Source organism: Galleria mellonella, unplaced genomic scaffold (assembly GCF_026898425.1).
Source record: "Galleria mellonella isolate WM207_F2 unplaced genomic scaffold, CSIRO_AGI_GalMel_v1 utg133, whole genome shotgun sequence".
In the NCBI taxonomy this organism is placed as follows: domain Eukaryota; kingdom Metazoa; phylum Arthropoda; class Insecta; order Lepidoptera; family Pyralidae; genus Galleria; species Galleria mellonella.
In genome coordinates this window covers 3,755,910-3,768,700 of record NW_026441990.1, presented here as the reverse complement: position 1 = coordinate 3,768,700, position 12,791 = coordinate 3,755,910, and the positions used below count along the sequence as shown (strand labels likewise).

The 12,791-nt window shown below is 35.0% G+C and overlaps 1 protein-coding gene across 2 annotated transcripts in view; it reads left to right on the top strand.

Annotated features, from left to right (window-relative positions):
* Positions 1–12,791, top strand: part of LOC113511136 (uncharacterized) — a 166,898-nt gene that overhangs the window by 65,691 nt on the left and 88,416 nt on the right. For both annotated transcript variants that reach the window (XM_026894736.3, XM_052903194.1), the window contains one exon: positions 5,187–5,797. In XM_026894736.3, the coding sequence (XP_026750537.1) occupies positions 5,218–5,797 (580 nt within the window). In that variant the 5' untranslated portion in view covers positions 5,187–5,217. The remainder of the gene's footprint in view (positions 1–5,186; positions 5,798–12,791) is intronic.

The following is a 12,791-nucleotide window of genomic DNA, read 5'->3' as shown; positions in this document are numbered from 1 at the left end:
GAATGAAGCAGGTCAGTTGACCCATCATGATGAATTCAACAATAAAACATTCACGATAGTTTCCAGGGGAAACCGCGTGGAGGTCGACCTGAAAGGGTATATTCCTAACAATGAGGTTGATAATTTCCATTACTGCCAATCCCCCTAACTCGCTACGTTAGAGCAACTAAAGAGACTCACTAGTTAAACCTCACAAAACAATACACTCCTTTTTTGCGTAGTCGTGTATAAAACATTACGTAATCACAAACCGGTCGATTAGTTTTTTCTGATTGCCATTTGTTATCACGTGACGTGTTTTTGATTCTTAAAAAGTAATTAAATCCCCGGTTAACAATTGATGAAATCATTAAATTGGACTGTCCGCCATATCATCATTGATTAATCATCATCGTACTTAGTATAATAATTTTAGAGTCTTTTTTGTTTAAAATCTTTCATTAATATTGTCAATTTTATTGGCAAATTATATAAGAGGTTCTGAATTCGATTGCATATATTTTCGGTTGTATTATTGTAACAAAGGGATTGTTTGTTAGTAATGCGGACTATTCCATTCCATTGCTAACAATATACCCTGTCAGGTCGACCTCCACCTGGTCCCCCCTGGAAACTATCGTGATGAATTCCAGGTGTATTCATCACGGTGGGCTAACTGACCTGTCTTTTCATTCTTACCTAATCTGCCCTCACTCGATTTCGCTAGCGTATACCCTTTTTGATGGGTGAAAATGGTATGGTAACCCTTCCTGCGCTAACGGTATATGCTGGCGGAGCACCAGTGAAGGGTGATAGATGAGAATGAAAACAGGCCAGTTAGCCCATCATGATGAATTCAACGAGAATTGTTCACGATGGTTTCCAGGGGGAACCACGGCTCCGCCGATATCGTATTGTACAACGCGTTGGGGCAGATATAGACGGCTCTGCCCCAGGTATCGCTTCACCGAGTAGAAATGGATCCTTCATTAAAAAAATATTACACATCTATAACGAATCATCTATTTATCTATGCCTGTGAAGTACCTACGCGTTCAATATCACAATGACAGGTGGCGAGTGTGTTATTAGTGTTGTTCTATCATGATTTATGTGCAGTTAGCGCAGTAAAAATTGCAATAACGATATGAGAGATTGTCTATGATATATTTTTTTTTAAATTACATTTTTTGCCCGCGGGTCTATTTATTTTGTGTGTGTAACATGATGTGTATATTATTACTTTATATCTTAGATTATATAGATAGAGTATCGAGCCCCAAAAACGGGTCAACTTTTTGTGTTTTTTTTTTTTATCAGTATTCTATTAATTGACGCATAAAATGTATCTTGATGTATTATTTAATAAATAAAATAAAACACTTATTTTATTAACACGCATTAAAAATATGTGAAGTTTATAAGACAAAATAAATATAGAAGTATTAAAGGAATCACTTCATAACCTATTTATATAACGCAAAATTGTAAGAAAAAGTTGACCCATTTTTCTCGAAGCATTTCTATAGAAACACTATATCTATATAATATAAATATTTATATGTATATATGTATATATATATATATATATATATATATATATATATATATATATATATATATATATATATATATATAATTAATGCAATTTGTATGATATGATAATAAAAAGAAAAGAGTATATTCCTTTTTAAAAGGCCGGCAGCACACCTGCAATGTCACTGGTGTTGTGGGTGATCATGGGCGGCGGTAGTCACTTACCATCAGGTGAGCCGGATGCTCGTTTGCCCCGTGTTGTAAAAAAAAAATATAAATAATTATATTATAAATGTGAAAGTAAATTTATTTGTCTGTTATTTTTTAGCGTATTAAGTATTAATAACTAATTACTATAAAATTGGGTACACACGTATTATTTTAAGTTTAAAAAAAAAAGAATAACCGAGTTTCTTGCTCGTTCTTCATACCTGAAATTACATTCCTAATTGGCGGTAGAATCATAAAAACGACTATCAAAAAATGCTTAAATAAAAAAGAATTAATAAGAATATTTCTTTCTTTTTCTTTCTTTGTATGAGATGGAGAATATATTTTTGTAAGGTCAGGCGTGATCACGCGGACGATGTCACGGGTAAAAGCTAGTTTCCTATATATCCGGATGCTTAAATTGCTTTTACTAATGATTAAAACGCTTATTAGTAAAGTGATTGTATCAACGTTTACTTAGCGTGTGTCGACATTAGTATGGCGTTTATCACCGTGCGAACATCGTCGACTTGTGTCCACATGTGTACATGGGAATTCTATGGAGAATATGAGAATTATTCGCTGTTGACTGCGTATATAATTTATAGTTACGTGCCATGCATAATTAAGGTCTAGACTTGAATTATAGTGTACTTTAGATGAAGCATATGGGGTCAAAAAACGTAAAAATCTGTTGGCGAAATGTTAATTATATTATTTGTAATTAAAAAATAATCAATTATATTAATTGATGTTAATTTGTTAATTCTTTTTTAAATATTTTTTTTTTCTAGATGGAGTGTTGAGTCCAAAAAGTTCAGTCAATTTGTTGGCCGTGATTTTGTAATATTTTTCGGTATCACGATATTTTCATATTCTTATAAGCATATATCAGCAAATTGCGTGTGGTCATGTATTATGTATAATACAAATATGTTCAGGTAAGGGTAAAAAAGCTGGACAATGGATTTAGGAGATTTCTAAGTGTTTGTAGCGAGTAATTCTATTTAAACCAGGTTCGAGTCTTGAAAACTTTAATATTAATTTATTTTTTTGGACAGATACATATTATAAATAGTTGTAAAATAGTCTTAAAAATAGATATAAATTTACTTTTTTGATATGGTTACACAGATTCATTTTCTAGTTCTGTCAATGTAATAACAGTGCCGACTCTTAAATAACATAGTGGTTACTTGGTCAGTTTTTTATACTGTAATATTAGTAAGGATGATGTATGAAGCACAAAATGAAACCAGTGTGACAGTAGACAGCTCTATAAAACAATTACTCATTCGCCTCCGGTTTTGAACCGGTGACCCCTTGCATCAAACCATTCACGATCACGTAACGCGCATTCGTATCCTAATAGCGCTATCAGTAAAGAAATTTAAATGTATCTCAATTCAGATAATGTTTGTGAAAGACAGTATTTTTAATTTCAGCCATTAACTGTTCACTATACATACATAACATAAGCTTTTTTCGTAAGGATAGTTTTGCCAGTAGTTCTTACGCTTGGCAGGCGTGTTGACAACCGCAGTTAGGCTTTTAGAGATGTATTTTTTTTAATGGATGGTAATGGAATGGTAACCCCGCCTGCGCTATCGGTATACGCTGGCGGGGCACCAGTGAGGGATGATAGATGAGGATGAAAAAAAGACAGGTCAGTTAGCCCATCGCGACGAATACACATGGAATTCAGCACGATGGTTTCCAAGGGGGACCACGGGGAGGTCGATCTGGTTGGATATATTGCTAGCAAATGGAGCTCTTAGTCACCATTACTAACAATCCCTATTAGAGATGTATTAAGAGGGACGCTGCTGCTCATCCCTCTACCATTAATTTCCCTTAGTCGTCTCTTACAACATCCATAGGAAAGAAAGGGGTGGTCTATTCTATACCGGGACCACATGGCCATTTATTAACAAAGACAGTATACAGTCAATCTTTGTTAATAAGGAAACTTACTGCTTTTTGATCCTATTATGATGAAAATCATAATACAATGATTATTATGACCACCGTGTGGTCCCAGCATAGGATGGGATACCCCTTTTCCTGTGGGAGTTGTAAGAAGCGACTAAGAGAACTAAATGATCCAGGGATGCGCAGCAAGTCCCTCTTAAAACTTCACCGAATCTTAACTACGGCTGCCAATCCACCTGCCAAACGTGGCAACTATTGGTAAAACGCCTCTTATGCAGAAGGCCTATGTTCGGCAGGGGACAGTTAATGACTAATATAATAATAAATTATTAGGTCATGAACAACCCATTTTATATGTTTGTAGATTTTGTACAAAAGTCGTTTGTATGGGTGTTTTTGACGCATCCATATTTCAATCTTGGAGTCGCTACTTTATTTGAAATATGGGGATATGGAAATGAAATTGCAGAGTATGGATACATAACTGCATAGTTCTTAAGTATGGTAATGAATAAGAGGTATCATGAGCTGGATAGTGTATTCTGTGATCTAAATGATGATGTTTATATGAAATGGTAATTTACTACCATCCATCATGTGGACTGTCAGCTTGTTTGCCATTATAAGAATATAAAAAAAAAATATTGACCACAGACAAGTTTAACTGACTTTTTAATTCTATTACATAAAATCACCCAATTATATTCAGCTATGTTATCATATGTATATTAATACTGAAATAATGATGCATTTAACACTTCACTTCAATTAATTGCGTAAAAGAACTGGAATATTAAAACTTGTAACCTTAATTTATGTATCGATAAATATGATAGATTGCTATTAATATCGAGTTCAAACATGTAATAATCGATTTATTAATACGTTACGAGTAACACGATAAATATAGTGTTGTACTGCTAAGAATGGTAAACAAGTTGATGGCCTATTCGATGGTAACTCACCATCGTTTATAGACACGAACAGCGCCGTAGAGATCGCAGAATGTAGTGATGCCTCGATCATATCAGCCGTTACTGTCTGCTGCTGAGCATAGACCACCCTCATGAGGGGGGTTTTGCCAGTAGTTGCCACTTATTCCGGGCGGGTTTCAACCGCAGTTAGGCTTTGGTTATGTTTCAAAAGGAATGCTGTTGTCCATTCTTCGATTTAGTTCCCTTAGTTGCCTCTTACGACACCGACGGGAAAGAAAGCGGTGGCCCATTCTATGTCAGGACCACGAGGCGTATGTGTGTGTAATTTTGTCTATTTCCATAAAATGGTCAATTAATACTCGTAGCTCTATTCGTCATTCTCCTCTATCATCCCTCACTAGTACTTCCATTTTCATTCCTTTAAAAACATTTAATTGTTGCATTCGATTCATTCTAACTATACTGTAAGGGGTTTGTCGTGAAGATTAAGACTATCGTAATTAAATATCCCTAATTAGGTAAAATTGATCTACTAATGTCTAAGTGCTTTTTTTATAATTCTAAGACTCATGGAGCACTATCTCTTTGTTGCAGGTGGCGGTAGTCGCATCAATGGCCTGACACGATGTTCAGAACGGCGTCAGTCGAGGGCTCTGGGCCGAGGACGCCGCCCGCGTATGCGCCCCATCCCCCCTACGTCCCACCCCGCTTCTTCCCCCCACGGATACGTCCACCACCCCCTCAATACTGCTTCGATGCAGCACGCTTCGCGTGCGACGCTTCGAAGCCTAGATACTTGGATGTCGAGCGAGAGCGATTAGTGACGAGATGGCTGGCAGAAGCAAACGAGGCGTTAGTTAGGCGAGATAGGCCTCCCCGGTACAAGCCTCGGAGTAGCGAACGACGGCCAGATTTCATGCCAAGCGATCTCCAGCGACGGCCGAACGCACCAGAATGGGCCGACAATTTTCTTCTAGGGCGTCGGAACGGTTCCGTCGAGCCAGAAGATGATAGTGATGTGATGACATTAAAAGAGTTCGTGGACAAGTTTTCTTTACCTCGAGTAGTGAAATTCGAGGGGGAGGATAGGCCAGTGCTTCTGTACAGGGTGTTGGAAGCGCATAGGAGAGTAGAGGCAGTGCCGCTATCTGGGAAGAAGGGCAAGTTGGTTGGGAAGCCTCTGTATATACCGGATTCTTATGATGGTAAGTCTTTAAAATTTTTTGCATGCTTATTTAAGATTTGTCTATGACGCTATACTCAGTCTTGTGACAATCATGCATTATCATATGTTACTTGTTAAATGTTGTTTTTGTGGTCATTTTGAATGAGTGTCTCAATCAAGTTATGGTTTATTATTAAGCTCATATTATATATTTATTTTTACTATATTATCAATATTATAATTTCTAACTTTTGTACTATCTCTCAAGAGACTGGACGTTTGGCAGCTGTGTGAGGCAGCAATTGGCTGACCCATTTTTTGAGACGTTTTTGATACTTAACTCTCCATCTATCCATAGGTGTATATGATCTAAACCTCGTGTGTAATAAAATAATAAAATTTTATATTATTTATAAACATATAAATAAAATAGTTAAGTACTGTTATTTATATAGTTCGTTACAATGTTCAGATAACAATATTCCGAACCCTGCAGTGGATTAAAAAAAAAATGACGATTTAAAAGTGCTTGTAAACAAGTCTATTGGGTAAAGATGATTTGAATTCGATTTAATAGAATGAATAAAAATGTAAATAAACGTGTAATTGACCTGACCAAAAGACTGTTGACATCGAATAGTAGTACAAATAAAAAATCGATTAAATGACCGAATATTCCGATTTGTTACTAATTTTATTTGGAGTGTGTTTCTGTGATGACTTAATTAAAATTTGGTTACCTTTTTATAAATTTCTATTGAAACAAAATTAAAGTTTTTAATAGTCATTTTCCGGAAAATTACACTGCCGAGTATAATGCTATAAAGAGTTATTGTTCCAATTTAATAATTACTCAATTAAATATTCGTATTTGGAGCATTTAATCGATTAATATTATTATCAATAATCGTTACCGCAATTATTCTTATGAAGTAAGGTCAACTCGTTCTTATTTGATTAAAATTGTTTGTTGTTGTTATTGCTGATACTTGTAATTTGTTGTGTTGTAAAAAATATAACACTGATACTCGGAATTTTTTGTTACTATTATTTTACATTATAATTTAGGCAAAAAGTTTTAATTTTTTATTTATTTCTTATCTTAATAAGAACTATTAATCATGGGCCTCTACCATTTTTAACCGACTTTAAAAAAGAAGCAGGTTATATGTTCCATTATATTTTTTTTGAGAAGCTAAAGAATCAATCAACGATAACTAAATAAATAAATAAAAAGTGAAAATTATATTGTTTAACACTTTTTTAATTGTTTATTTATTACTTTTTATTAATATTATCATTATTTTCAAGGAGGGTTGACGTCAGGCAGTCGTCCGCTTATAGAACTTAAAGCCAAAACCCTGTATCATCATCATCATCATCATCATCACCATATCAGTCGAATAACCCTGGAATTTCTGAAGGAAAAATTCTATTACACATATTTAATTCGATAAGTTCTGCAGTAGATACGAGTAAATATTTTACTATTATTTAGATATACTACGTAGAAAACTTAGGAATATACAGTGCTGCCTTGTTTTGAACGAGATTTCCATTAGGGTACCGTATTTCATACATTACTCGGACGCGGTGCGTAATAGAGGTCGTGACCTTCGCCCTTCGCTACCGGTCAGCTGATGAGGGCCCGGCCAGTTAGCATGCGCTTAGATTAATTTAATAAGACTACATACTGAGTTCGTTTGAGTATGTTTGTTTGTGAAAGGTAACTTACTATCATGGTTGTGTGTCGAAACTCAATTGAAATTTATATTTAGAACATAACGGGTTTCTATTTAATTTGGGGATATCAATAAATTGTTCTTTTTTTTAATTTGAATTAAGTATGTATTGATATTACCAAAGAGGGTTGACGTCAGGCAGGCGGCCGGTCGTAAAACTAAAAGCCAAATTTTTTTGTAAGATGGATAAAAACATTACGCCGACCCCAAATAATAATTGGGATAAGGGTAGGAAGATGATGATGAATGTATTGATATTTGGTGAGATTTTTTTATACCACTGATGTGGCAAATACCACGTTATCCTAGCCTATGAACGCCTGCAACACCAAGGGTATATTTTTTTAATGGATGATAATGGAGTGGTAAAGGTTGCGTTAAAGGTGTACGCTGGCGGGGCACCAGTGAGGGATGATAGGTGAGAATAAAAAGGCAGGTCAGTTAGCCTATCGTGATGAATAGACTTGGAATTCAGCACGATGGTCTCCAGGGGGGACCACGGGCCTAATAGGGCATATTGCTAGCAATATGCTCTGTCAGGTCGACCTCCACGTGGTTTCCCCTGGAAACCATCGTGAACAATTCTTGTTGAATTCGTCACGATGGGCTAACTGACCTGCTTCATTCTCGCCTATCATCTTTCACTATTGCCCCGCCGGTTTTTACTGATAGCGCGGGTGGGGTTACCATTCCATTATCACCCACTAAAAAAAAACCATGCCTAGTATCCCATTAGGCGATGTATTATTTGGTGAGATTTTTCTATAGATATTTTTTGGTTTATATTAAAATTACTCACTGTCCCGGTTCTTTTCATTGACCGGGATAAAGCTTCAGCATCCTGGCGTCCAACTCATATAGTTAATGTATACCAAATTTCATAGTGACTGATTATGACTGATTAAGCTTTTAAAGCGCTATAAGGTAACAAACAAACATACTTACTATGTAAGAATCCCTATAATTATAGACTTCTTAACAATACGTATTATTTAATTATTGCTCATTTTTAACCGACGTCTTCAAAGAGAAAGACCGTCTCAATTTGGTTGTATTTTTTATGCTTGCCATCTCATTACCCCATCAGTTTATACATATAAACCGACTTAAAAAGTTCTTTTTCAAATCAGTTTTTAACTGACTGCTCTGTTTATGCTTTTATATAAATAGAGATTTTAATATACAGATTGGTCCTTTTAGAAATTTTATCAAAATCAGTAAAGTAGTTTAAGTTAGAAATCAAACTAACTGGTTTTGCTACTATTGAAGTCAGTTATTTTTTGTGAGACACAATCTTAAATTGTCACATAAATAATATTATGATAAATAATAATGTATTGGCCATTCCCGGTGTTCACTCCCCCTCTTTTATACCCCCTACAGTGATGTATCCAGTGCCATGTATGGTTGTACATGAAATTTATTATCTAAGTTGGGCCCGTTCGTCTTTAACCTCAAAGGGCAGTCAATGGCAGTAGCTTAATTGCTAGTGTACTATTCAACTGAATCTTGGTGTTAGGGTTGCCTACTTAATGTTTATAGATATAATTATTAATATATTGTTATCAGTCCCGATTGTGTTCGCGTAACCGTGATATTTTCACTGATCGGGATAAAAGGTAGGATGGAGGAAAACATAATTTTTTATCCATCCTATTTAGTATTTGTATATCAAATTTCATAGAGATTGATTAAGCCGTTAAAATATTAACAGGTAACAAATTTGCTTTCACATATATAATATTAATAAGAATTATATCGTCATAGTCGTAGAATACTGATGGATCTGACGAATATTACATGTATAGATCCGTCAGTATTCTACGACTATGATGATATAGAAAAACACTTGATCAGTTTCGCAGAGGGAAGGAATTATTACTAAATATGTCTAATGGTCCCAATACTACCTATATATATATATATATGGAAACCATCATGGTTAATTCTTAATGAATTCATCAAGATAGGCCAACTGATCTGGTTCCAACTTTACCACTCAGTTATTATCACTCACTAGTTGCCTGCCAGAGTATATCGATAGCCGCAAGCGGGGTTACTATACGATAATCATCTATTAAAAAAGAAAAAAAATTAAAACTTCCAATATCGATTGGAAGCATTTTTATGTTATATTAAAAATATCCGACCACTATTGAAACAAGGCCTTCATTTACGGAAATCAAAGGAACTCATCACGTTCCGAAGGTTACCAGTTAATAGTAGGTGACAGCCCTAACAAAGTGAGGCTTCCGTCCGCGTGGGAGACCCGGCCCATTACTGTTAGACCTTAAAAGGCTGTGTGCTCGAGGCTGCGGCCTTATTGCCAAATGTACAACTCAGATATTTGTAATCATCTGTCAGCCCTGTATCTTTGTTCTATCCCAGTTAGGTAAAGGATCATTAATAAGTACTGGAGGTTTTATGTCACTCGTCTAGGAAGGTAAAACTGTCTATAGATTGTCTATGACAACATGGCATGCCCCTCCAAAGTGCAAAGAATTAAAAATATGTAAGTTAATATGGCAGTCTATGGGGGAGGCTTACATACTCGTATGTCCAGCAGTGGAGGGATAATGGCTGAAATGATGATGATGGTGATAAAATATTTCTTACAAGGTTTCAACCAAGGAATATAATACTCCTCTAGTCGGGCAGCTACTAAAGATGTTCCTAGCAAACACAAATAAAGCACCACGTCTATTTATGGATAAAAAGACAATTAAATATTTCCCTATAGTCTTCTGTTTTCTCTCTCACTCGCTTTTTGATATTATGGATTTTTTTACTTTTTCAAATGATTTTTCAAATATTTTTTTTTCATACAAACATTGTACTGACAATTTTGAATATAACAAAAAAAGAATTAACCAAATAGATGCAGCTATAATGTACTGATGTTTATACCGTCATAGTCGTAGAATACTGACGGATCTGATAAATATTACATATATAGATCTATCAGTATTCTACGACTATGACGGTATATTCATTCGGTAATTCATCATCATCATCTCCCTATCCTTATCCCGATTATTATTTGGGGTCGGCGTAATATGTTTTTATTCATATTAAGCATTTGGCTTATAGTTTTACGACCGGCCGCCTGCCTGACGTCAACCCTCTCTCTATTCATTCGGCAATTGTTTTTATTTATATAGATTACTGTCGAATACACCACAATTTTTCTCAATCTGTTTTGGCACTTGTTTTAAATTTGTGTGTAGGTGTGAAACAACATGTCGCTCTTGTGAGTCAGCAACTTAAACTATTTGTTTTATGATTTATCATTATCTATGAGTGCTAATGAATGTGTATATAAACATAATGTTTAATAATATCTTTTAATTTGTAACGAGTATATATATTTTGTAAGTTATTTTATTTTAAATACAATATGATATTCTGTGAAATGTTGAATAAAAGATTTTCTTTTTCATAGTTTGGGCACTGAATTGTTAATACTAGGCTCCTAGAGCTATAATATTGGCAGATATTGGCATCTTCAGGCAAATTATTAGAAAACGATCTAATAATTTGCCTAATTGCATATTAGTCTACTACTAAAAACTTTGAATTTACTTCATATTCTGTTTCGGAGTTTTTCAAATACATTTTTTCCATTAAAATCTAATTTCAGTAACGGTTGCATAAGAGTATTATTGAATGATTAACGTTTTAGATCGCTAGCAGAATGCTTTTTAAATAATCAATACAAAACATTGAAAAATGATAATTTTTTTTTTAAATTGACAAACAAATGCGACGTGATCACATTTCAGTGAGCATCCATAACTTTGGACACTCTTAAAGTAAATAAAGCAAGTGATGTGTGTAAAGAAAGAAGGAAGAGAAAGGTAAAGAGGCCTTGCCATTTTGTTTTCTTCGCTTGTCCCCCAAAGACTCCGACAAAAAGTTTAATTTTAAATTCTAGCTTTCGTTAATTTTGATTATATTTTGTTGACCCTTAGTAAAGAAGATAAATTATTTTTGCTTTTCAGTTATCTTGAATGGACCGACAAAGATGTGCCATAAGAGTTTCTTTGTGCTATTTTGGTACAGAATTCTAAAAAAGTAATTCTAAAATTTCAATAACAAACTAAGTCATCTATTTATAAGTCCGTTGTTTTATTCATAACTACCGTTAAAATTCCACGGTATTTCCCTTTCGGATCTTCTCAAAAATAAGAAAACAAATATGCGACTAACAGTAGAGTATCCAAATGGCCAGTAATAAGAATCTTTTTGTTGATCTACGGCGTACTACTTATTTGAATTCACCGCATGCGCTGAGAATTGAACCGGTGACCTCTGGCCTGCTGACCGTTAGGTACATTGTACGGTGGATAAATACGTCACACAGATCATCTCAAACAATTCGTCTACGCTATTGATTTATAAAATTATCTACTCCTTAGTTGGTTTTATTTTTAAACGGTTCCCAGTAGGATAATTAAAAAAGTGCATGATTACGTTTTCAACTCTAGAGATCTGTCCGGTTCGAGTGTAAAAGCACATAGATATGCGATCCCGGCCTCCGGAGCCGCATTAATTTCCGATCAGTATTCCCTCACTGTGGAAAGGTCCTTGCAGTGGCCCTATTTCCCTTTTCCCCATAAATTCTACATGTTTCATTTACCAGCTCCTTTTACTCGCTCCTAACTTTCCCCTTTTTATTCCTAAATCTTTTTCACCATGTCATAGGTGGTGGATATCTCCAACAAATGCATTCCCATAGAGAGTTGACTTCAAGCATGTGACCGATCGTAAAACCAAAAGACAAAACCTTATATGATAATTGAATAAAAACATATTACGCCATCTCAAATAATTTGGAAAAAGGCAGGAAGAGGATGACACGACTATTATGTTTAGTGGGGTAGTCAGAGGCAATTGTCAACTATTACCGTAAATGTTAAGCACTTAATGTTCTCACATTTCGCCGAATATAGTGCAGGCTAAGAGGCGAACCTACCATCGTAACTTATATCGATATGGTTTCTTATTTGAGTTTTTTTGGAACGATGTACGCATTTAATCTCTTTTTTGTGGCTATGTTACGCTATTACACAATAAAAACTCGGTCACATGTCTCGTCCATCGAATATTCCTTTTCATCACGGTAGGTGTGAACGAATCGAATAATCGATTGTGCATAAATCGCGTGATTCATTCGGTTAATCGATTTGGTGAATTCTAAGCACGCGCCCAATGTTTACAATCCGAGTGGGTGTCAGTATTCGTACAATTGTTTTGTGGTTATTTGTAAAGATTCCATAACGATTGTATTCG